The 26,376-nt window shown below is 42.4% G+C and overlaps 1 protein-coding gene across 23 annotated transcripts in view; it reads left to right on the top strand.

The window, feature by feature from the left end:
* dysf (dysferlin, limb girdle muscular dystrophy 2B (autosomal recessive)) overlaps window positions 1-26,376 on the top strand; it is a 127,787-nt gene that overhangs the window by 90,628 nt on the left and 10,783 nt on the right. For 13 of the 23 annotated variants that reach the window (XM_037758393.1, XM_037758389.1, XM_037758388.1 and 10 more), the window contains 11 exons: window positions 6,141-6,152; window positions 8,301-8,399; window positions 16,576-16,704; window positions 17,162-17,317; window positions 18,071-18,162; window positions 20,215-20,385; window positions 20,637-20,779; window positions 23,123-23,262; window positions 23,364-23,452; window positions 23,624-23,719; window positions 23,821-23,962. In XM_037758393.1, coding sequence (XP_037614321.1) covers window positions 6,141-6,152; window positions 8,301-8,399; window positions 16,576-16,704; window positions 17,162-17,317; window positions 18,071-18,162; window positions 20,215-20,385; window positions 20,637-20,779; window positions 23,123-23,262; window positions 23,364-23,452; window positions 23,624-23,719; window positions 23,821-23,962 — 1,269 coding nt within the window. The remainder of the gene's footprint in view (window positions 1-6,140; window positions 6,153-8,300; window positions 8,400-16,575; window positions 16,705-17,161; window positions 17,318-18,070; window positions 18,163-20,214; window positions 20,386-20,636; window positions 20,780-23,122; window positions 23,263-23,363; window positions 23,453-23,623; window positions 23,720-23,820; window positions 23,963-26,376) is intronic. The other 10 variants (XM_037758397.1, XM_037758403.1, XM_037758404.1 and 7 more) reach the window with 1 other exon arrangement.

The raw sequence follows: 26,376 nt of genomic DNA on the forward strand, positions 1-26,376 counted from the left end.
AAACTGAAGTTTTTTTTTTTACAGAGCGACACACACCGAGCCGTGCGGTTACAGAAGAAGAAGAAACCCGATCGCGGGTCTGAACGGGGAGACCGCGCTCCTCGTTACATTCTTCCGTTTTATTTATCTAAGCCAGGTCAATTTGAAGACTAAGCTTGACCCGGACCAGGCTGCGCACACACACCCAGTAGTGCTCCTCCGCTCGACAGTAATTGGGGCTGATTTCTTTCTCTCCAAACAAAGATATTTGTTTTATTAAGGGTCAGATATTGAAACCGGTCAAATTAAAGGCTCGGCTTTCTGTCTGGCCGGGGCCAAAGTCAACAGAGCTGCTATAGATCCTCGGTACCGCAACTCTCTGTGAGCAGACAGTTACTAAAGGCCGAGGGGAGGGATGGATAAATGAGAGAGGGGTTAAGGAGGGAGAAAGTGACTTAAAGAGAAGCAGAGGGAAGGAAAAGAATCAGAAATTAAGGAGAAGAGAGGGGCGGACTAATATCTCATGGCACCAGAAGAAGAAGAAAGCTCGCTCTCTCATGTGCTGTAAATCCTGGCTTCTTAATCTCTGGGTCGCGACCAAAAAACGGGTCATGGGCGTATGTCTTGATGATTACCAGATTACTGCAGCGGAGGAGGCGGATCAGTCAGATTCAGTTTCAGACTTGGAGACGTTTAAGAAGATCGGCTGTCAGTAGCGTCATGGCTCCTCGAACCCCTCGGAGGCACCGACCCCCCCCCTCCTCTTCCAGATACTTGAGATCTAACGTCGCTCAGATGGAAAATGAACATTGTGTGTCACGTTTCATCCGCGGCGTCCCAGCTTGATGATAGTATTTGTCATGGATCTTGTATTTTTCTGAAGGTAGCTGTGTCTATGTTTTCCATCGCTGACGTTGTTTTATACAAGTTTGTGCCCCTTCAAAAGTTGCGGTTGCGCTCGCGTCCCTCCTCGACCATTAATTCTCATCAAAACTATCCAAGTTCGTCGCCAAAAGCCCGTCAAGTTCGCTTATAATCCCACTCTGAAAACGTTATAGTTTGCCCCTCTCGTTCCATAAATCCTCCCCCCCCACCGGCTGCTTCAGAACCAGACAAACTAACTGAAATGGCTCCGTGCCAGCTGACTTTGTGGCATTTTATGAAACACACATTTATGGCTCCTATAATGACACTGTGACCAGAAACAAGATGTCAGAATAGCTCCCTAAATCATTGTTGTTTTTCTTGTTCTGCTAATTTAAGGCCGCAGACTGATGTAAGCTGCCGTTCACCTCCAGGATCTGAATGCTGCACATATTTTTGCCGCCCCCAGAATGTCGTCCAGAATGTGTCCACGCACTTCTGGATGACATGGGTGTTTTGCTTTTATAAGTCCAGCAGCCAGGCTTTAGAATATCGGAAACTTATAGCGTTAACAATCCCTAAATGTCACGCAGAAAAAACAGACGTCTCTGGTTTGGTATTTGTTATGTCAATCCGTTTAATAATCACTTGACTATTTGCAAGTCCAACGACTTTGGTTAGAAGGACTTTTAAAGCTGCTATGATCAGATGTGTTACATATGAAAGATATAGTGTTGGTGGTGGAGTTGCATTGTGGGTAATGTAGGCACCAGGTTTTAGGGAGGAAGAAGAAAGCGATATGATATCTCCGGTTGTGCTGCGTCGATTTTGTTACTTATTTAAACTTAATTTTGAGTGTGACAGAGTTATAGGGGTGCTATGCTAAATCAGTCTGGTACTCTTTTAGTATAGTATACCGCATAGCATATAGTTCAGCTTTTTAAAGACTGTATTTTAGTCAACTTTAGCCCCGACATTTTTTTATTTCCCACATGTTTTCGTGACAAATCGTAGTTTAGAGACCTCGTCAGGGATTCCTTGACCCCATGTCGCCAGCCAGTCATGTAGTGTAAAAACCTCGACGACTTAAACACTCTGATTACCAGACAGCACGTTGTGGACTGTGAACAGTACTGCGATATGGCAACTTTGAGAGTCGTGTGCGAACTTGGCTTAAGAGGGACAACAGTTTTTGAAGTTGGTCCAGTATTGAGGGAGAACGCTGCAGACAGCAGCCGCTAAACGGTCTGTAATATAATCGCTCGGGGCAACTCCTCACACCGTCCACATCCACTAAAAGTGTTTGTTTTTTGCCACTGACTGGCTCAGATAGAAGTGTCTGACAACATTATGGAAAGAACCCTACGGAGAAATGAAAGCTTTTTCTTACCTTTCGCTTGATCCGATCTGTTTGTTTTTGTGTGTCTCGCTCGGAGAAGTCTCGTTCTGAAATCTTGTGTAGCATCCTGATTGTGGAAATCAACTAAATGTTCAGCCATGACATTTAAAATCTTTTAGAAAAACCCTGAGCTACACTTTCAGTACTCCAATACAACAAACTCTTTGACAACACCAGAAATCAATCTCTCCAACTCTCACTCACGTTTCCACCGTTGTCTTCCGGCAACAAGTCTTATGACATAATGACAAACGGGAAGTGAAAGGTAAGAAAAAGGCTTTCCATAATGTTGCCAGACACTTATAATAACAATCTGAGCCTGTCAGTGGCAAAAACAAGAACTTTTAGTGGACGTACGTCGACGGTGAGGAGTTGCCCCGAGCGATTACATTACAGCCCGTTTAGCAGTTGCCGTCTGCAGCGTTCTCCCTCCATACTGGACCAACTTCAAAGATTGTTGTCGCCATTAGATACTTGAAAAATGCAGAAGTTACCCTTTATAATGCCTTTAAAACAATGGCTTTATGTAACCTAGACGCCTAAAAGGTTACCTCTTATCAAATTAAGTTTGTTTTTAAAGTAAACTTGAAGTGGTAATCCCTCCATCATTCCATGGTGGCCATCACTGCTAATGCTACTTCTTTAGCTTACTCCTAACTAGCCAGAAATCTGGCATGCATCATTTCCTTCCACGTCAGAAGAATGTTTCAAAGAAGAGAGCTGCCGGGCAGCATGACTGTAGAGCAGCAAATGGAAAAGCTTTCAGGAACTGGATCTAGACGGAGTCACTACTGTGCAATGTCAATCAGTGATAGCAGAGAAGACATTTATTTATGTGAAAATGCCACAGATTTTTACTTGAGGTTTGGTGCTCTGCCTCGAAACCCACAGCGGAGGGAATGACAAAACACACACAAACAGCTCCGCTGAAACATCCATCCCAGTCGTTCTTTCCACATTCTTCACATTGACCAGTTTATTTTGGAGATACAGAATCGGGTCACTGAGAAATCTGGGCAGGTTTTTAGGCAGAATGGCCGACCTGGTGGTTCAGGAAAATCTCCTCAAAGCCCCCGACCGCCCTGATGAAGCAAAACTCTGAGTCACAGTTCAGGTGCCGGATCCTCCGAAGTCCACATTTCTAGACCGAATACATCATAACAGTTCAACAAAGTCTGCTTCAGCCTTTTTTTGTCCCAATCTAGAGGACAGTCTTTGTATCTTTTGCAGCATTCAGCATACCATAATCTACAGCCCATTAGACTGTTATCAGGGCATTAAATGGGCGTTATCAGGGGTTATAAGCCTCATAGATGTGGGTCAATGGGGGCCTACTAAACCCATTAGTATGTTTTATCATCTATTTACATGGGTGATCACCGAAAGAAGGAATAAAAGAAGACCGCAAAAGCAGAAGTCAGGCGCTGTAGTATAGGCCGTGTGAAGCTCCATATGTTGTGGAGGTCGGGGCGACGGATGGGAGTTCAAACGTACTTATTTTAAGACAAAACTTAACTAAGTGGTTTTGTTGCCTAAACCTGAACAAGCAGTTTTGCTTGTGTTCAAAACGAAACATTTCATTCAGTTTTGCTTTTAAGTTTTGCTTAATATATTGCAAATATATATATATATTTATTACTGTAAATCAATTAACAACACAAAACAATGATAAATATTGTTGCTGTAAGACACGAAACCGAGCTAAAAGCTTTCTGAGTTTGTTGTGAAAGTGAGGAGGATTTTTGCAGGAACTTTTTTGAATTTTTAGCCCCTTTTTTTAAAAGTTGTGATGCAGTTTGCAACCTGTTTGTTGTCATTTTTGCAGTTTTTCCTCGACAAAATTTAGCGTAATTTTGAAGCATTTGGCAACAAGCTAGTATGACATGGTTGGTACCGATGGATTCTTTAGGTTTTCTAGTTTCATATGATACAAGTATCTTCACTCTAGCTTTAAAACTGAGCCCGCTACAGCCTAAAAATCACAAGTTGCGTTAATACGTTAAAGAAATTAGTGTCCTTAAAACGAATTTGCGTTAACAAGTTATTATCGCATTAACTTTGACAGCCCTAGTAGAAACCATTTGGGTCCATCAATCGAGTGCCACTCAAATGGGCCATTTAAGTGACACCGCCGCACAACTCTGCGCTAATCGCCGCAACCCCGGATTTGTTGTAAATACAGCCAAAGATGCTTCTTGTTGGTTTTTCCATACATTTTTTTTCTCCCACTCATATTTACATTTGTGTAGTAGTTGTCCAGCTCATACTGTACAGTAAATGTTGGCATCCTGGAACACAGATTATCACCGGTATTTACACTTTGCCGGTTGTTTGAGAGCAACTTCCTGGTGATAAATCGTCAACAAAAAGCTCCTGAACGCTCCTTGGTTTCTGTGAGTCTGGACTGTCTTTAGTTTTTCCCCTCGTACAGCAGCTTCCAGCTTCGGGGTCGCCGCTTTGACCTCTGACCTCTTCCACTGCTGCGGAAGAAGGGATTTCCCCACAGAAAGCATTCACGCAGCAGCTCAGAGCTCTTATGTAAATCCTGTCGCTCCGGGTTTTCTTGGCAGTGCCAGTCTCGGTTTTGGTTAGCCTGGCTTTCCCTGCAGGGCGTAATGATAGGCTGCAAAACCACACGGACACCCTGAACAGACCACTGCATGTGTGCATGTGTGTGTGTGTGTGTGTGTGTGTGTGTTCGATCTCTTTGCTAAATACCCGTCGTAGTCTGGAGCGCGCTCCCCCGGCGGCCTTAATCTGTCTGAATCAGTGAGTGAACACACCTTGACACACACGCCGGTGGCGACACACACACAATTCCTGGCGCCCCTGTCATCAACGCTTGGCACCGGCTTGCACACAGAGGGCACGTTAACACACACCAGACACTTCACGCCTCAGACACAGCGAGTGTGTCATGTCCTCCACGTGCTGCCCTTTTCCATGCCATGCTCGCCACTTTGGAAAAATGAGGAACTCCATAGTTTTCCCCCCCTGTTTTCAGTGTGTGTGTGTGGGAAGTAGGAGAAAGGGGATTCCACACCAAACCAAGTGCCATAAGAGCACTTTTGTTCTACATTTATGCCTACACACACACACACACGCACACACTAACACACACACACAAAGGAAAAAGTGGTACATGCGTCATGAGTGTGTTTTAAGCCGGAGTGTTCCTCGGAGGGTTGAAGGTTGCAGGGCGGAGACGGGTCGACGGGTAGGGGCCGGTGGTTTGATGTGTCCCCGCGGTATTCCCCATCTTTGTAGTCGTTGTTTCCTCGTTGCGTCAGCGCCAACGGGCTGCCGTCAACACACACACACACTCACAAACACACACTCAGACAGACAGACAGTTTTTATTTCTGTGAGAAAATGCAGTTTAAATCCGCCGCTTGCCAATGTGAACAGACTTCTAGTGAATTTGATGGATGGGGCAGCTTCGTACTTGAGAAAATAACTTGATAAAAACACATAACAGGGTTTCATTCAAAGATGTTATATACTCTAAAAACCCATCATATCATATAAATCTAAATAACTCGTATCCAAAACCACAGAAAGCCATCAGTCAACATTTCAAAAACAAAGATATTTTATTCTCCAAAAAACAGAACGACATTGTGAGTGCTCGGCATGACTCAGAGCTGTAATAGTAGGACTTTAACGGCCTTTGCTTTTCATGCCAGCAGTCATTTTGTAATAGAGGGATTTATTTCTCCAATGGTGTATGTTTCATTTTGGAATGAAACCCCCTTAATGTGTAATGAGAATAAGTATTATGAAATGTGCTGAAAAGCTACATAAAAATGTGTTTATTTGAGTGTGTGGTTGCATTGACTGAGTGTGGGATTGGAATTAACTGTCTGACCTGTCTTTTTACTGCTAACCCCGACGCTAGATGTTACAATGGGTAAGTCTGTGAGAGAATTTGTTTAATCATATAAGAAAGTGATCATTTTAATGGATTTCCGATCACTGCTTTAAACTGTGAGCGAGAAGTCGCATAATGCTGCAGTGCAAATCTGCCTGACGACAAACACAAAGACAAACAACACGTTGTTGGTTTCACACAAACAGTGGTCTCCTGGATGAAAGCCCTGTGTTTGTTGGACCCATCCACCTCCCTTCCCGCCAAATTCATATGTGTTTTCTCTGGCTTTAAACTACATCATCACCGCACTCCCCGACCACGTTCTCTGAGCATCTAATATTGACGCAAATGGTGTAACATAGTTGAACCGTCTCATACTGACGCTAAAGGGTATCACACACCAAGGGTGCGTGACAAAGTGTCGGTATTTGACGCCCTGGGAATGAGAACGGGCTGGATTATCACAAACATGAATGAGATGTTCTTACTTCTGGAACAGAGGTTACAGTCTCTATAAGCCTAACCACAGAGGTGTGGATGAGTCAGAACGCTTTAGACTAAAGGTCCAGATACACCAAACCGACATCAAAGAACTAGCGGCGATGAAGGCCGACTGTTGCGTCGCCTCACGTCGCCTTTGTCTTGACCGACAAGTTGCACTTGAACACACCGCAAAGACAACAGCCGTCGGCCAGTTAGCACTTACTGTATGTACTCTCTCTCACCACTTAGCTTCATTCCAGATGGCCATATTGCTGTGAAAATATCCGTGTATTGGAACGATCAGATGAGATGAAAAATGAGAAGAGCCTTCTGTATTTTTCCTCTTGACTTTACTCATTGGCTTGCTTTTAGGGATGCACCGATACCGATACCGGTATCGTCACACAGAGAAGTACTCTTATCGGTGCTCGGTATCGACGAGTACCCAAATGTAAGTACTTGTACTTGTACTCGGTCTGAAAACAAGTGGTATCGGTGACTCCCTACTTGCTTTCCTCACGTCCGTTTCTCTTCTCGCGCACTGATCGGAAAAACCTCCGACACATGCAGACTAGAGCCGACGGTGCGGGACACACCAAAAAAAACTAGGTCGAACAGACTGTCTGATGGCCGACCATCGGCTTGGTGTGTCAGGACCTTTAACTTGACAAAATCACAAAAGACTTCAACACCGCTGACTCGTGACTTCACTTAGAAGAAGCCTAATAAATACAATTACGTAGGCTGCGTGAATCATTGGACTTGGGACTTGTTGGTCTTGACTCTGGGCTTCAGATCCAAGACTTGAGACTTGGATTCCCAATCCTAAAGAGGGCAAACATCAAAGTCACAGTCACCAAAACAAGTTAAAGTCAGTGTTTGAGATGTTGACCGCATACATCATGCACCCAGAGGCAAAATAAGAGCAAGAATCTGACAACGTGCTCAGACGAAACAGCTTCATTCAAACACAGTCGATAAATTCAAATGGATTCAGTCCAGGCATGATCGTCTGTTGAGGAACATTTAAGTTGTTATCCCATCTTCCAGAGTTTAATAGAGATATAACAAGTGGAAAAGACAATATTTCTGTGTAACAGAGATGGAAAAGCAGCAGTGACTCTTTTCATTCATACATAAACATACATTTGCAACTTTTTTTTTTTTTTTTTTTGGCCATACCATGTGTCTCCTGATGTCCATGTTGGTTTTGTCCACTTTATGCCTGCTTCCCATCCTGATGTTGCCCGTTTCCATTGCCTCAGAACGCCCATATACCATGACCTTAATGCCACGGAGCCACCAGAGGCAGTTTTTACTTGTGTTGACGTGACTTGGCTAACTCCAACGTTGCCATGCGATCATTGGAAAAAGATCATGAAAAGCGGGTTATGTCTGAGTCCGGCGGTGCGCTGCTCTAAAAAAGGTCAAAACAGCACTCACTGCAGGGCTTTTCATGTGTTTTTTTAAAGGTCAAAGGTCGTTATAGGAGTTAAGATGTTTAGCAAAATCAATGATGTAGGGTTCATTTCAGTAGCCATGGACGGTTTGGTGAGAGAGGAGGTGAACTTTGTCATTTTAAATTAGATGTGGAGTTTAATCCAATGCAGACATTTCAAGAAGAACTAGCTAATTTGATAAAAAGACACAGTTTGGATCCGTGTTAACCTGCCGACCTCTGACCTCTGAATGTGTGACCAACAGGAAGAGGAGTTCATGGACTGGTGGAGTAAGTTCTACGCTTCAACCGGAGAGAAAAACAAGTACGGGACGTACCTGGAGAGAGGCTTCGACACACTGAAGGTAAGAGAGTCAAAACTGAATATATAAATGTACAACGTGAGTGCTTTTTATGTATGTGTCGAAAAGGTATGTATTATTTTTTTAGCATTCACACGATAAAGTGATAGAAAATAATCAAGTATATTTTGATATCTTGGTTTTTGGACGAACCAAGATGTAAGCGGTCGCTTACATCTTGGTTTTTGGCCTTCACTTTCTTTGTTTTTGGTCGTTGCTATCTTGGTTTTTGGCCGTCAGCATATTGTTTTTGGCCATCGCTTTCTTTGTTTTTGGTCGATGCCATCGTGTTTTTTGGCGGTCGCTTACTTTGTTATTGTTCGTTGCCATCTTGGTTTTTGGCCGTCGCTCTCTTTGTTTTTGGCTGTCGCTTTCTTTGTTTTTGGCTGTTGCCATCTTGGTTCTTCGCAACTAGAAGCGACACGAGAGATCGGAGCTAAGTACAACCAAACGCTTAATAAGACATTTTTGGGCGACTGAAATGTTACAGTTAACTTTCATGAACAGTGAAACCACACTGTTAAAGGGATAACAGTTTAACACATGATGAATATATAACTACTATGGCCATAGTGACATATACTCCTTGACATAACTGATGGATTGTCAACTCTTGGCTCACGTAGACTCCGGATTGGGTGCCACTTGTGTATGGTTAGTTAATTCTTCAACAACAGCTGGCAAAGACTTGCAATGGCATCAGACAGCAGCAAGCCCATTTTAAACGCTATTTAATGGCAACAACGGTTAACAGCACAAAAGCAAACTATCCACTACCTCATTAAAATACAGTTCACTGGATGCTAACAGCTAATTATTCACTCTGAGGTAACTGGGAGGTTTCTGTCTGGGGGGATATTAGATATTTCTCACTCATTTTTTTGATATGCGTAGTTTATGGCACAAAAACAACTCTCCATGTTGAGTCATTGGTTTACATTTGTTGTATTTGTTATATTGATCTGTTTTCTACCAGTCTTTGTTGTTATTCAGTAAGTACTTGTACCATTTTATGTGATTTAATAATTGGATTGTTAATTGTCTGTTTGGTGAGGAAAAGTCTGAGAAAATGGTAAAAAACATTGACAGAAGATAAAGACGTTGGAGATGAAGACAGCATGAAGGAAAAGAAATAAAGATGGAGAGCGACAGAGGGGATAAAGATGGAGACAGTGCAGCCCTTTGTTCTATTTTCTTCAAATGTTTTGCTCCAAACTTCACCATTTAAATCACATTTTTGACGTCCTGCCAGTTCCTTCCGTCAGTCGCGTCCCTCCGTCCTTCCCCTCCTCCCCCTCTCTTCTCATGCCCCGTCCTCGCAACCCGGCGCCGCGACATTCCGGCCATTTTCAGTGACTCATCCGTGTTGACGCCGCAGTGGGACGGCTGCTCTCTCCGACGTTGCTGAGTCCGAAACGAGGGATCACGTCAGCCGTCGTCTGTCTTTAGTCTTTCAGAGTCTTGCCACGGTTCACCCGCCGTCCCCGGAGGCCCCTACGCCATCGCCCACGCTCTCTTCAACCCTTATCCCGATTCTCTCGGCCCAAACGCCGACCTCTTCTTCCACCGGGACACCAAGCACACGTCAGTCTTCTTGTCTGATGCCCAAACAAATGACTAATCATGTCAGAATTTGGCCTTTTTTATGGCTTTTAAATGAGACCTCTAACCTCTCCCTTGAAAGCCATTTCACATCAGTGCAGCAGCTTTAACTCTATTTCTTTTATGTCCTTTCTCTCTTCCTTCATAGAGCTTTTTGGTTGGCTTTCCAGCTGTAACGTTATTTTTCTGCGTGTGTCATTACATACATGTGATACAATGAGCTTTAAAGTTATATTCTGATGAGGAAAAACCTTTTACAGAAAGGTTTGTGGAAGATAAATAGCCAATATGTCAATAATTCTCATGCAAACGTATTTGTAAATGACCTTCTGACTAGCAGAAATGTTCCAGAAAGGCCATGCCATACATGCTCCTATGTAAAAACGTCTTTTTCTTCAGCTGAAAACATTAAAATAAAACTAAATGGCACAACGGAGAACAATAACAGCTTTCCCAACAGTCGTTGACCCTTGAAAGGCTCTTTCCATTTTTCAAGTGGGTGTATTTTTCATTCAGGAAGCCTATTAAATGGTTTCACCCCTGCCGATGGAAACACATCTAAGTCGCCACCGTGTTTTTTTTTTTGCGACGTTTCAAAACTTTGCTCAAAATTCACTTGACAGTTGGATGGAAACTAGCGAAATGACCAATGAGCCGCTGGTTCCATCGCCGACTTCGCCTCCCCTCCCGCCTACCCTGTGCCAGCGCCTCCTTTTTATTTATTCCCTCCCTCCAGTTCTCCTCGTCTCCTGCTCCTTTCTTTCCTTTGACAAGCCTTTTAGTCAGATCTGCTACTGTCGCAGGGAAATGAGCCACTGTTTCCAACCTTTCCAACCTCCTTTACCTTCCTCTCACCCCGCGCTGCCACCTCCTTTCTCTCTTCCCGCTGCCCTTCGACAGTCTCCGGGTTGCTACTGTCAGCTGAGACTTACTTTTCCAGCCTCGCTTTGACCCGACGTAAACTCTCTCTACTTAAAAATTCTCACCTTTCCTCTCGCTGCTCTGCTGTCGCCTCCTTTTCTGTCACCTTTCTGTTTCCGTCTCCTCCTGACGCTGCAGAGGCTTTGCAGTTGCATCATCAACTTAGCACTTTTCGTCTGGCGCCATCGTGGAGGTCCGCTAGAAAATGAGCTATGGAAATGACTAAATATCTCATAACCATTGAAACAGATGAGAGATCTTTTAAGAGTAACTAAATTCACTAAATCAACTTTCTGATTAAGTAAATTCTATGCAGATTTACTTCATTATGCTTGTCAAAGTGGATAAATCTCATCACAACAGATCTTCTTTGTCTTTTTGCTAAATAAAAACAACAAATGTTCTTCTCTACATTTAAAAAAAATCTGTAACGTTGCATCCTCAAAGTGCAAGAAAATGTCATATTGACTAAAAGAGAAATCAGCTCTTGGTGGATTAGAACAGGAGGTTATCACAGTCAGACAATCCGGCTCAGACTTTGGAAAGCTGCCAAACTCTGCTTAAACTTTAATATGCAGAATAGGGAGCCTGAGCTGATCTTTGGTGTCACCTCTTCGTTGAAACCTGACGTATGAAGTGACCTCGACCAGGACAACCCAACAAACCTGATCGACATCTCTAAACAGCAGCAATGTCTCCGATCACAGTGGAAAACACATTGGTGGTTCGTGGAAAACAACTCTCTGAACTACTGATGCAATCATCACCTTCCTTTCAACTTCCTTTTGAGTTTTTTCCACAAACATCCCGTACCTGATTGTGAACATTTGTAAACTGAAAACCTTACTGGAAATGGGTGTTTGCGACTACTTCTCTCTCAACTTGTAAAAGCTGCCCAAAAAACTGCTTTGATTTATTAGCACAAAGTGAACGTGTGATGTGATCGAGCTGAGAATAACAACATCTTGTTTTGTGATCAATTTAGTCACTTCTTTCTGCAAAACGGACGAGCCATATTGTCCACGTCTTCCTCGCCACCTGCGAGTCCATATAACGCCAGCACCTCTTTTTTTTTTTACACGTCTCAGCAGCCCATTGTATGAGGATATGTTGCATAGACATATATGGACAGGGAAAATGATACCTGATAGTGTAAGTCACACTGAATCCAACAATATGTGTATCATGTCTGTGTTACGGAGTTATCCAGTCCGAGAAGAAGTGGCGTCTTAAAGTGCCTCCATAAGCTGTGTCACTATCTGCTTTCAAGAACTCATCTTGACATGAAATCCACTAAACTCAAGTCATAAAAGTAGTTTCCTGAATCGAGCTCATGAACAAGACCTCCAACATGGCTGCCAGAGAGAACATCACATCACCTGAAACCCAATTTAGTTGTTCCTGCTCCAGTTGCCCTCGTCTCCTCCTCCGTCCTGTTCAATCTCCTGTCTCTACCTTCACTATACTCTCTGTCCTCAGCTCACCCCCTTCTCCTTCCACACTCTCACCCCTTCCTCACCTCTCTTCTTCTTTCTTGCCTTCAGTCTCCTTCCTCCTCTCCTCCTCCTCTCCTCCTCCTCTCCCTCCCTTTCTTCCTTGACAGTAGAATTGGTTTGTTTTTTTTCTCCTGTCACAAAGACGCCGCTGTTTCCATCCTTGCTATGACTTGGTTCGCCTCCCTCCCTTTCACTTTCTCCCCCGGTGCTGGGTTTGGGGCAGGAGGTTTGGGGATTTGTTGTATTCCAGTGAGCCTGTGTTTCCAGACTTTGTCTTTCATTTGCATCATCCCGGCTTTCTTCAAGGCTTTCACACCCCTAACCTCCTCAACTTCAGCTTCACCTTTACTTTTTTAAATGAGGGCGAGTAAGCTGTTTTCTGTCATTAGCTCTGTTGAATCTTGAAAGGAAAGAAAAGACCTGAGGAGCACAGAGAAAAGGGTACAAGAGGTGATAAAAAATAACAAGTTTTTTTCAACTTTGGTTCAATTAGTAGGTTTGCCTTCAACATCGTAAAGATATTTTCCCTCCACAAAGATGTATTAATCTATTCAGGCTGTTTTCATACACCGTTCGTAGCTATACCTACAAAAAGTAAAGCAATGAAATTTGTATATATCCCACAAAATCAATTTGTATGTAATTGTGAACCAGGAAATATAGAGAGCGACGGACAGTTGACGGGCATCAAATGATGCGACGCTGCTCGTGTAAAAAATAAAATACCAGGATAACATTACCTTTTGTCTCTCACCACCTCCGTTCTGACACAATTACTATAACCAACAACAAAATGTATGATTTTGAGAGGACACTTCCTGTCGCAAAGTTAATTTTAGGAGTCTCGTATACTCATATATACAGTTCTAAGTTATACCTACGGAAATTAATGCACGGTAATTTGTATGTAGCCCACAAAATCAATGCATATTTAATACACGTAATTGGGAACCAGGAAGTATAACAGCGACAAAAACGCCGTGTAGGGGGGAGGTCGGGGTGGATGTTCATGTCCCATGTTAAACCAAAAGTCAACGTTGATTTATTGGTCAACTAACGCAACTTCTGTAGTTATTTCAACCCAAACCATCATCTTTTCCTAAACCTAACTCAGTAGTTTTGTTGCCTAACTTAGTTGTTTCCTTTGAAGATGGGAGTTTATTTTGAATGACTGGATGCTAACTAGATGTCGAACTCCAAGATGTCGTCCATTCCATTGAATAACGACTGCTCGTCGAGCGTAAAAAAGCCCACAAATCTTCCAGGTTTGCTTCCGTGTTGCCGTCCTGCGGGTGGCCACTGGGACAAATTGGTAGCAAGGCTGGTGGTCTTTGTGCTGTGCTAAGCTAGCAGCCGGATGCTGGTGGTAGCTTCATATTCACCGTACGGACATGAGCGTGGCATCAATCTTCTCCAGCGAATTCCCCAAAATGTCAAATGGGATTATAGGATAGATGCATTTATACTTAAAGAAAGAGGATGTTAAGTTTATGAAGGATGCATGTTTGTATTCTACAGTATATCAACCCTACAACCTCTGGTCCTTTGTCTAAACCCTCTCCCCTCTCTCTTCGTCTCCCCTCTCCCTTGATACTGGGTTTGGTGCTCGAGTAGTGAAATGAACCGCTGTTTCCAGACCTCTCTTTCGTTTACATCATCCCCCCTCATCACTCTCTCTTTCTCCTGTTCCTCCCCCTCCATCCTCACCCTGCCTTTTTCCGACTCTTTCACCCCATCTCCACCCAGATCACAGCCCATATACCCTTCACTCCTCTCATCTTCCTCCTTCTTCTCTTTCTCAACGAACCCTCTTTGTTGCCGTTGTTTAATTACAAAGACGTGACAGTAGTTGGAAGATGAGAGGCCAGTATCCGTGGTATGTACATAACTTACAAAAAACACAAATTGTACATCATAATATAAGAAATGACAGCTCTATGTTTTTAACAACAGTGCTTTATTCCTCCCTATTATAATTTTAGAGGAAAATTTAATTTTAAAAAGCATTGTGTTCGTACAAAAAAGAAGAGTATGTGTATTTCAGTCTGTGGGGTGGATTTGTGGAATGGGTTAGGTGATGGGTTGAAGGGGAGCACAAATATAAATCAATTTAAAAAGCTATACAAGAAAGATATTTTTGGGAGGTATATGGTTGAAGAAGAGTTGTGTTAAAGGTTGGTTATATACTTTTTAACTCCGGATGTATTTGTGGGTTGTAAATAAACTTGGGATGCTGTTCATATATTCAACTTAGGATGTAAATAAATCTGGGATAGTTTTTATATTATATTATATTATTTTATATTATCATTCTATGATATATGAGTTAATAGAGGAGAAGTGAGAAAGGGGTAGGGTAATATAAGTTTTTCTTCTACCTACTCCTTTTCGGACACTATAACTCTTGTTTTGTTTGTTATTATTTTGTATCTGTTTTTATTTATTATATGTTCGAAATAAAGTCTTTCATTCATTCCCTCAAGGGGCAATTCAAAGCCTGCAAACAGAAGTACACATAGTCAATTCATTTACACGTAAAAAAAACAATAATCTAAAAAATAAAAATATGACTTAAATACACAAGGTTTAATAGCAGTGTCCAAGTCCTTACCTCGCCAACAATGTCCACGACCCAGTTGCCAGAAAAAATGTTGGTATTGTACTTTTCTGCAAAACACTGGATATGCTGAATGTCGACGTTTCTGAACCAAAAATACGTTTCATATCTGCCTTGTATCACACTTGCAGAAACGCACAATGCCACGTGGTTAGCGTTGTAAAACAATTGGTTAGTTTTAGGCAATAAATGTTTTGTGTTAAAATAATAACATAACAACGTAACCTAACAACATAACGTAACAACGTAATGTAACGTAACAACGTAACGCAACAACGTAACGCAACAACGTAACACAACAACGTAACACAACAACGTAACGTAACGCAACAACATAACGCAACAACGTAATGCAACAACGTAATGCAACAACGTAATGCAACAACGTAACACAACAACCGTAAAAATATTACTAGCGTGAATAAATAACAACACACGTAGCATTCTTAAGTATCGTTGCGTAACAAGCGTAAACTCAATGTTGACCTTTGGTTTGGACCTCACGTCCGTCCCATTCTTATGAAAGCGATGTCTCAGCAACGCCTTGAGGAAATTTCTTCAAATTTGGCAGAGACGTCAACTTGGATTCCAGGATAAACTGATACGATTTTTGTTGTCAAAGCTCACTGTGACCTCAAAAAACTTGTGTTAGGCCACAACTCACAAATTCATACGCTAATTATGACAATTTCACACAGATATCTAACAGGATAGAATGATGAAGTGATGACATTTTGGACAGACATGGATGTAAACTGCAACTTGGCTGATTGGCATACAACCTGTGAGGCGGTATATCTAGTTAAAAAGTGTATTTATCGGTCTATACACAAGGTGAACTGACTATTTCTTGTACTGCGGCTGTTCACAAGTCTAAAAGCTTCTGGAATAACACCAAACTCCCTTCTACATTTTTTACATGTGTGGTAAGATTGCTGCTTCACCTATTGGCTAACTTTTGGGGGACAAAATGAACACTCATTCCCTCTCCTCCCCCTAGACAGCTCTACAGTTGTGTTACCTCCAGAGCTTCTAGTTGTGTTGACGCTGCTGAAGTGAACCACTGTTTCCATCTCGCTCTCTAAGAGTTCGCCTTTTCAGCGGCTGTCATTGTTCCATGATGGGAAAAGAATGAGGGAGTGTGATGTAGACAAACATCACTAATGAAAACAAATGAATCTCTTTGTGCTCCTGACACATAGACGTCCCTGCCCAGATACAGTATGTACAGTACACATGCCAGTGTGTGAGTGTAATATACTGTTGAGTAACTTTTGGCTCAAGTTTGAATCAAGTACCAGTGAAATTACTCCGGTCCAATATACTCCGCTATGATGCCATGTGGAATCATGAGTGTGTTTTCTGTTGGCAACCTGATAAAGACCGTTAAAAATAAAGATTGGATGCAAATACCATCATGTGTGTGTTTAAATTTAAAGATTTAACTCTTCCTCTCATCAATCTTCTCTTTTTTACTTTTGAACACGACATTTGAACATGATAGAATAAGACGTGATAAACACTCTCTCCTCCTCTTCCTCAGGTGTATGATCGGGAGTTAGAGAAGGTCGAGGGTTTTGAAGGACTCTCAGATTTCTGTCAGACGTTCAAGCTGCACCGAGGAAAGACTCAGGATGAAGGAGAAGACCCTTCAGTGGTGGGAGAGTTCAAGGTAAAAACTTTACGCCACATTACATTGTGTTTCATTTAGAGCTGTCAATTTCCTCGCCAAAATTTAGTTTTAATTTTCAGCGTTATTTAACCTCCTATCGACAAGCTAGTATGACATGGTTGGTACCGATGGATTGGTTTTCCAGTTTCATACGATACAAGTATCTTCACTCTAGCTTTAAAACTGAGCCCGCTACAACCTCTGAAAGACAGAAAACAATAATATTGCGATACTCGTGTACATGTATCGATATTTCTTTACACCCCTCATGAACACACCACAAATCTGCAACCAAAGGCAGATGATGTGGGGTTTTTTTACAGTTTATTAGTGCAAAAGGCGATACAAGTAGATCATGTCAACTCAATATCTTTTTCATTTCAACTGAATTAAAATGTTTTATTTACCCTCTTAATGCTCTTTAATTGTCCCTCTTTAACCGTCCCTCTTTAACCAGGGTATGTTCAAGATCTACCCCCTGCCGGACGACCCCTCCGTCCCCCCTCCCCCCAGACAGTTCAGAAAGCTTCCTCCCAACGGCGTCGAGGAGTGTTTGGTCCGAATCTACGTCATCCAGGCTCAAGGACTGCAGCCCAAAGACGCCAACGGGAAGGTACGCGGGGAGAGGAGGAAGAGATCTGATTATTATTTATATTATACCATTTAATGGAGGATACTAAAATTAAAAGAAATGGATGGATAAATAGATTAAATTAATTAAAGATAAATAAAATAGAATACAATTAAACAATTTCAATACAGTAAAATAAGTGATTTAACTCTATTTAAGTTGTTTAATTCTATTCTATTTTATTGCTATTTTATTAATCATTTATTTTACGGTATTTAAGTTGTTTAATTCTTGAGTAAAAAAGTGATTAATAAAATAACAATCAAATAAAATTAAACAATTTAAATACAGTAAAATAAATGATTAATAAAATAACAATAAAATATAATAAATTAAACAACTTACGTACAGAAAAGAAAAGTGATTAATAAAATAACAATAAAAATATAATTTAATCAAACAACTTAAAAACAGTAAAAAAAAAAAAAAAAAAAAAGTGATTAATAAAATTAAACAACTTAAATGCAAAAAAAAGTGATTAATAAAATAACAACAAAATACATTAAAATTGTAAAACATAAATCTCCAAAAATTTGATAATAATAATAAAGTAAATAATGTGTATAAACCATTCTTAATAAAAGGCTTGGCTGAATAGGTAGGTTTTGAGTTTATGTTTAAAGATTGTGATATTTTTTATTAGATTATGTTTTTTTATATTTTATTTCTATTTATTAAATAGATTTGAATAGATTTTTTTTAATACAAAGTTTCTCTCCCGCTTTGTGTTTTCAGTGTGACCCGTACGTGAAGATCACTTTGGGGAAGAAGACCATCAACGACCATGAAAACTACATCCCCTGTACCCTGGACCCGGTCTTTGGGAAGTACGTAACGACCCTTTAAGCTCTCTCTCCGTCTCTCTGTGACTCTGTGACTGAACAATTCATAACAACATATGCATGTGAGAAAAACACCACAAAGAAAAACACCTGTTACCTCACAGCTTTTTGACTTCTCACTCAGTTTAACTGTCACATGTAATTTTAGTTGGAGTCCAAAAAAAGTCCACTCTATCCTCATTTAACATGTTAAATGGTGGATTAGCTCTTTGCAGCCCAAACTCATTACTCAGATTAAAACTAAGACAAACCTTTCCATGAAGACATCTCATTGTCCTTCATGTCTTTTTCTTCCTCTGGGCCTTTATTGTTTTCACACCAGTAGGTGTCGCTACACACACACCGATCTCAGTGTCAGCAGACGGCTGAACCATCACTGCAGCTCTTGATAGAGTCCCACTGACAACTCTCCACATGACATGACACTTTCTTTTGTCAAGTTATTAAACGCTTACACATCAATGAAGCTCAATCTACAGAGGTCAAATTAAAAGTTCTTTCACCTGGACATAAAGGTGAGGACTGTCTGTTCTTCACATGAAGCAGAACAGAACAAAAAGTCTTTTTACCTGTCTTTCTCCAGCAGATTTGATCTCTTACATACTGTCAGCACTGGGACGACGGTGTCTCTTTGGTTGATGTTACATCACATCACGAAATGTCCCGTAGAGTCACATCATGTAAAAGTGGCATGTTTTGCCGTTTGGGCAGAAGCCCCCGGCGCAGCCTGTAACGCAGTATCTTGATGCAGAAGGTTCGCGCGTGGTTGATGTTGTGAATTGGCCGTGGTTAACGTTGGGAATCAGTCGTGATTAACGTTGTACGTGGTTAACGTTGTGAATCGGTCGGGGTTAACGTTGTACGTGGTTAACGTTGGTAATCAGTTGTGGTTAATGTTGTACATGGTTAACGTTGTACGTGGTTGATGTTGTGAATCGGTCGTGGTTAACGTTGTGAATCGGTCGTGGTTAACGTTGTACGTGGTTAACGTTGGTAATCGGTCGTGGTTAATGTTGTACATGGTTAACGTTGTACGTGGTTAACGTTGTGAATCGGTCGTGGTTAACGTTGTACGTGGTTAACGTTGGGAATCGGTCGTGGTTAACATTGTACGTTGTTGACGTTTTGAATCGGTCGTGGTTAACGTTGTACGTGGTTGACGTTTTGAATCGGTTGTGGTTAACGTTGTACGTGGTTAACGTTGGGAATCGGTCATGGTTAACGTTGTACGTGGTTAATGTTGGGAATTGGTAATGGTTAACGTTGTACGTGGTTAACGTTGGGAATCGGTCGTGGTTAACGTTGTACGTGGTTAACGTTGGGAATCGGTCTTGGTTAACGTTGTACGTGGTTAACGTTGGGAATCGGTCATGGTTAACGTTGTACGTGGTTAATGTTGGGAATTGGTAATGGTTAACGTTGTACGTGGTTAACGTTGGGAATCGGTCATGGTTAACGTTGTACGTGGTTAACGTTGGGAATCGGTCATGGTTAACGTTGTACGTGGTTAATGTTGGGAATCGGTCATGGTTAACGTTGTACGTGGTTAACGTTGGGAATCGGTCTTGGTTAACGTTGTACGTGGTTAACGTTGGGAATCGGTCATGGTTAACGTTGTACGTGGTTAATGTTGGGAATCGGTCATGGTTAACGTTGTACGTGGTTAATGTTGGGAATTGGTAATGGTTAACGTTGTACATGGTTAACGCTGTGAAACAGTCGTGGTTAACGTTGTACGTGGTTGACGCTGTGAAATGGTCGTGTCACGCCACAAAATGTCCCGTCAACATTACAAATTATCATGTCACAAAAACAATGTGACATCACACAACATCACATCATGTCACGTCACATCAAAAGATATGCTGCTAGAAGAAATGTCGTGTCACGTTACACGGCGTCATAGACATCATAAGTCTGTCTGATTTCCAGACAGTCTGATGTCCAGATCGTGGTCACTGGAGGGTTTAGGACGCCACCAGGAAGCCTCTAAAGCTCCGAGCTCAGCCTGTTCTTCTTCTGTTGTTTCCTCTCCAGGATGTTCGAGCTCACCTGCTCCCTCCCTCTGGACAAGGACCTGCGGGTGATGCTGTACGACCACGACATGCTGACCAAAGACGAGAAGATCGGAGAGACGCTGATCGACCTGGAGAACCGCTTCCTGTCCAAATATGGAGGCTTGTGTGGCCTGCCGCAGTCCTACTGTGTGTGAGTAGTTGTTGTTTATTCTTTGTATTCCTAAGATCACATTTTTAATATTTTTTAAAAATATTTTGTATTTATTTTTTACTTTTTATTATTTTTTATTGTTTCCATCTGGTATTTTTACTTTTTTTTTTTATCGTGCAAAATCAACAGAATTAATTGCAATCAAATATGTGTGTAAAGGTAAAAGAGCATGTCTTTCTCTGCCTCCTCTCTGTCTCATCCACTCTGTTTCTGTGTCTCCTGTCCATCAGGTCGGGGGTCAACCAGTGGCGAGACCAGCTGACTCCCAGGCAGCTGCTCTACAGAGTGTGTGAGCGCCGAAACCTGCGAAAGCCCGTCTACCAAGACAACGGCGTCCGCTTCAGAGGAGACCAGTACACCGCCGCAGACCTCGGTGAGACGGGTAAATGACTTGACTTGACAAAATAAAAAAAGACTTGGACTGTATTCGAAACCACCTACTACGTACTACTGACGAACGCAGTGTGCAGTAAACAACACGTACTGTATATGTGTATGCGTGCCTCAGAAGAATGCAATGGTTAAAGCGATTTATAACACGGCTGTGTTGAATACTCGATTCTGATTGGTCAATCACGGCGTTCTACAGTCTATTATTTCTCTATAACAGACCGTTACTATGTATAACAGACCGTTGCTATGTATAAAAGATCGTTGCTATGTATAACAGACCGTTGCTATGTATAAAAGATCGTTGCTATGTATAACAGACCGTTGCTATGTATAAAAGATTGTTGCTATGTATAACAGACCGTTGCTATGTATAACAGACCGTTGCTATGGGCGTAGTTCTGATGTCAGACTCTGGAGGACCGTTTTTGTGTCATATTATTGATTTCTTCAGTAAGTAGCCGTGTAATAAGAGGGATAATGTTCAGCTAGCGGGTCATTGTTGTGAAAGAATCCCCTTCAGGGCGATGAGAGACCCTGACGCTTCGCCTCCTTTCCTTTCTCAACCAACTTCTCTCCTTTTTCCTTCCCACATTTCTCCTTCCTGTTTTCTCCTCCATCCTCTCTTTCTTCCCTTTTTTCTCTCCTTGTCTCCTTTGTTGTTGCTCCACCTGTCCCATCTACATCTATCTTCTTCTCTTCTGGTTTCTCTCCAGCTTTTCCCCATCACTTCTCTTCACGTCTCTATCTCCCTCCCTCCATCCTTCCTCTTCTCCATCTCCTCCTCTGCTACTAAAACTGCAGAAGAGGAGGAAAGGAGGGAGGAAAGGAGGGAGGATGAAGGGAGGATGAAGGGAGGATGAAGGGAGGATGAAGAGGGGAGTTAAACCACAGGACCACCTGACGAGAGGAGCGATGAGATAAATATTCAAGATTCATTTTCACCCCGACACACAAACACTGAAGCCTCACACATGTTCCCCGGCTGGTGCGATGCGAGGTCATGGTTGTCGTTTTGGTGATTTATGGTACAACAGTGTGTGTGTGTGTGTGTGTGTGTGCACGTGCGTACATGCCAACGTCAACATCGTGGTCGTCTCTCGGTTAGCGAAGGAGCGCCGCCGCGTTCTCTTTCCACAGTTGCCGCGGTTACCGTGCGTCAGCCTGCTGTCCGTCAAAAGCGGTTGCTAATTGGCCGAGAGGCCGCGCTCCTCTTCCTCTCCTTCACCTCTGAGTTCTGTTTTCTACTTCTCCACCTCTACCGCTCTACCGCTCTTTACCTTTCTCTTTTCGTTTCACTCTTCTCTTTACTCTTATGTTTCACTTTTTTCTTCCTCTTCTTTTCTTACTGCCGCTTGCTCTCCTCTCTTCTTCCATCCCTCCCTTCCTCCCTCACTCACCTCCCTCTCTACTTTCTCTTCCAACCTTTGGTTTTCTTCTCTTCTTTTCACTACTTTTCATATCTCTTCACCTCTTCATCTTTCCTTCTCTCATGTTTTCCACTTTTCATCCACCTTCCTCTCTTCTCTTCTTCTTTATTCGTTTCTTTCACTTTCTTTTCGACTTTTCTTCAACTTTCCATACCTCTGTTTCTCCATATCCCTCATCTCCTTGTCTCATTTCCTTGTCTCCTCCTCTCCCCTTTTGTCTCCTCTCCTTCCCTTCTGTCTCCTCTTGTCTCATCTCCCCTCCTTCGCTGTCTCGTTTCCTCTCCTCCCTTGTCTCCTCCTCTCCTCCTTTGTTTTACCTCCTCTCCTCTCATCTCCTCTCTTACTTTGTCTCCTCAGTCATTCCCTCCTGTCCACTTCTCCTCTTCTCTTCTCTCCTCTCCTCTCCTCTCCTTTCCTCTCCTCTCCTCTCCTCTTCTCCTCCTCTCTCCTCTCCTCTCCTCTCCTCTCCTTCTCTCTTCTCCTCTCCTCTCCTCTCCTCTCCTCTCCTCTCCTCTCCCCTCCTCTCCTCTCTCCTCCTCTCCTCTCCTCTCCTCCTCTCTCCTCCTCTCTCCTCCTCTCCTCTCCTCTCCTCTCCTCTCCTCTCTTTTCCTTTCCTCCTCGAGGTGACTCTGAGTTTACGCTCATAAACTTTTGACGTTAGTTAGATATTTTAGTTTTGCTTGGAAGCAGCTCAGATTTTCCTCGTTGGTTTGTGATGCAGAGAGCAGTGAGCGGCTTAGTGTGTTATGAATAATGAATAACTCCTCTCCTCCCGGTCCACCCAGTGTTCTGTGTTTCCATTCTCCACTCAGGGAGCTTTAACACTCATTTAAGGAGTGCTGTGACCTTCACTTAAACCTCCATTTGTTGCTCACTGTGCCTGTGTGTGTTTTCAGAGGACAAAAATGTGTCCAAACGTCACCTCGGTCCACTGAAGGAGCGTCTGTCCCTCCTCATCTTGAGGAAGATGGGATTCGTACCTGAACACGTGGAGAAAAGAGCACTCTACAGCCCTCTGCAGCCGGACATAGAGCAGGTAACATACATGTTCTCATCACCGTCTGCCGGCAACGTTTTCTAGCTTTTTTCTCTGTGTCAATTTCTGTCTTTTGATTGGTCGTTGGTGCTGTACGTCAGGGGCGTCTGATGATGTGGGTGGACCTGTTCCCCAAGTCCCTGGGAGCCCCAGGACCCCCGTTCAACGTCACGCCACGCATGGCTAAGAAGTAGGAACACACACACATTTTACATGAACTGTGTATCAGTCAGGCAGTCTGTCTGTGAGTCAATCAATCAATAACTTTCTCAGTCACCTAATAATGACAGAGTAATGAATCAGTAAACAAATCATAATCAATACACCAATAAATGCATCAATAGTTGTGGTTGTCGTTCAGGTTCTTTCTGCGTTGCATCATCTGGAACACCAGTGACGTCATCCTGGATGATATCAGCGTCAGCGGGGAGAAGATGAGTGACATCTACGTTAAAAGGTCAGCTACGTTCATGTCAAACATGAACATTGATTATCTCACCGTAACTATTGAATTTAAATATCAGAATAATAAAGTTTTATTGTGAAACTCTCTCTCAGCTGGCTCGACGGACACGAACACAACAAGCAGAAGACCGACGTCCACTACCGCTCGCTGGGCGGCGAGGGAAACTTCAACTACAGATTCCTGTTTCCTTTCCACTACCTACCTGCAGAGCAGCTGTGTGTCGTCGACAGGAAGGTGAGAGAAAGATGTCATCTAAAAGTCATAGTCAAGTCAGCACACTGACACACTGACAGCTGTTATTGCCTGTTGGGCTGCAGTTTGCCATGTTATGATAGGAGCATATTGTTTTATGCTAAATGTAGTACCTGTGAGGGTTTCTGGACAATATCTGTCATTGTTTTGTGTTGTTAATTGATTTACAATAATAGATATATACATACATTTACATAAAGCAGCATATGTGTCCACTCCCATGTTGATAAGAGTATTAAATACTTGACAAATCTCCCTTTAAGGTACATTTTGAACAGATAAAAAATATGAATATAATAGCGATTAAATATTTTAATAGATTGACAGTCTTATATGTTATGTATCGATCATTTTCCCCCACCCTTAATATTTTGACTCAATCCCAAATACATCGTCCTGCTGCCACTAATACTCACTAGAGCACCACATGTGGATTAATCTGCCACTGAAAATAGTCCCCAACAAATACTACAAATACTAATATTTCCTCCTGTTTGAGTAACGCTTGACAAAAACTACAGTGACACATTTTCTTCCTGATGGTCAGCATGAAATCAGTTCATATGTAATTGTGAACCAGGAAAGATATAGAGCAGTGAACGCCACGTAGGGAGGAGGTCGGGGTGGATGAGTGGGTGAAAAAACACCAGACTTTCGCCCCAGGAGACCGTTGTTGAAGTCCCGTGTAAAACCAGAAGTCAACATTGATTTATTTTACGTCACTCCGGCTGTTATTTTAACCCAAACCACGATCTTTTAAACCTAACTAAGTAGTTTTATTTTGTTTAATTTACATTCGTTGGTAAAAATACTTTGTTGAAAGTCGTGCTGAGCGTCACGAAAAGAAAATGGAAATTCGTGTCTATGTAGATGAATCAAGTAGATTCAATTTTGTGACTATTTCACGAGCTTTCCCGTGAGACTGTGTTGATTACTGAGTATTTTTTAAAAAACAAATTATATATTTGTGAGCCATTTGTAAAGATGTATGTCTTCAGTAGGAACCAATGAGCTTGGGTCAAATCCATCTGTTTAAAACAAACCAAAGACCTTTTTGTTGGTATATTTTACCAGCTACATTCCTGTAATTAGTGTTATTTTTATTACTTACTAATGTGTCCAGTGTTGTATTCTTCTTGTTTTCTGTATTACTGAACCTGGTTAATCGTATATCCCCCCTCCAAAAGGCCCACAGATTTCCTGCCCCCTGAATAATCTACAGTGGCCCGCAATTAACAAAAATAATGAAGTGACATTTTTAGGAGAAAGAGGAGTGAATTAGATGTTGTTGAACGTCTGAGACTCGACAGAAACATCTAGCGAAGCGCTAAAACAACACCACGCTGAAAACTGGAATAACACTACGGCTGTCATTTGCTTTACTTGGCGTGAAAACAAGCCTCTTTAGCCCGTCCGCGTCCGACATGTTTTACGACGGCGTCCGCTCGCTCGTAGCAGCATCCTCAATCAGCGAGCGGCTTAAAAGACGAGAGGGAGTTTTAAATAAAAACTCTGCTGGGTGGAGAGCTTTCACTCCAAAACAGAGCCGGAGCCAGAGAGTGAGTTTATGAAGCCAGGAACCTCAGCGGTTGGTGATATAATCACTGAGTCACCATCAACACTCACAAGACTGTTGTCTTTCAAAGCTCAATTAGTTCAGCTCAGAGAAACCCAGTGTGTGTTTTACTCCGAATTCTGACTTCGTTGACTCGTGTTTTTCAAGTGTTCATGTATATACTGGATATAAGATGTGTGTAATGTTAGGCATGCCAGGGGTTTTGGGCGACTTATTTAACACCTCAGACCCCCTAATAAAGTTCATTGCATGTTGAAAGGTGGAGGACAGCAAATGTACAGCCCCGTTCTGAATTTGATCAGCCCTTTACCAGCCCTTTACCAGCCGTTATCAGTTGTTATCGCTACCATTTTAATGCAAACGGGGCGAAACTGTTCTCACCAACTTTGAGATCTCAAAAATTGGGAGGATTTCTAAACCAAAGCGGTGGTCTGGTTGTCCTCCCCCAGACAAATTTGAGTTTCAGAGACTTTCCTGCATTCTGGTGACTTTTAAATAATGAAAATAACAAAATAATAAGTACACTGCAACAGTATGACGTTACACTACGTTGTCTCTCATCCCGTCATCTACCGCTTTGTTCTTTCTCACCGCGGATGGAGAGCTGCTCCTGCACCTCCATGTGTCGCCATTAGGGATGCACCGATACCACTTTTTTCATACCGAGTACAAGTACTTACATTTGGGTACTCGCCGATACCGAGTACCGATACGAGTACTTCTCTGTGCCAAAAGACCCTCGTTAACAGCCAGCTGGAGGGTGTGAGCGACACACGGCAGGCTGGGGAGTCTCGCATACGAGGCGGTGCGCCGCGTCCGG

This window comes from Sebastes umbrosus, chromosome 22 (assembly GCF_015220745.1).
Source record: "Sebastes umbrosus isolate fSebUmb1 chromosome 22, fSebUmb1.pri, whole genome shotgun sequence".
In the NCBI taxonomy this organism is placed as follows: domain Eukaryota; kingdom Metazoa; phylum Chordata; class Actinopteri; order Perciformes; family Sebastidae; genus Sebastes; species Sebastes umbrosus.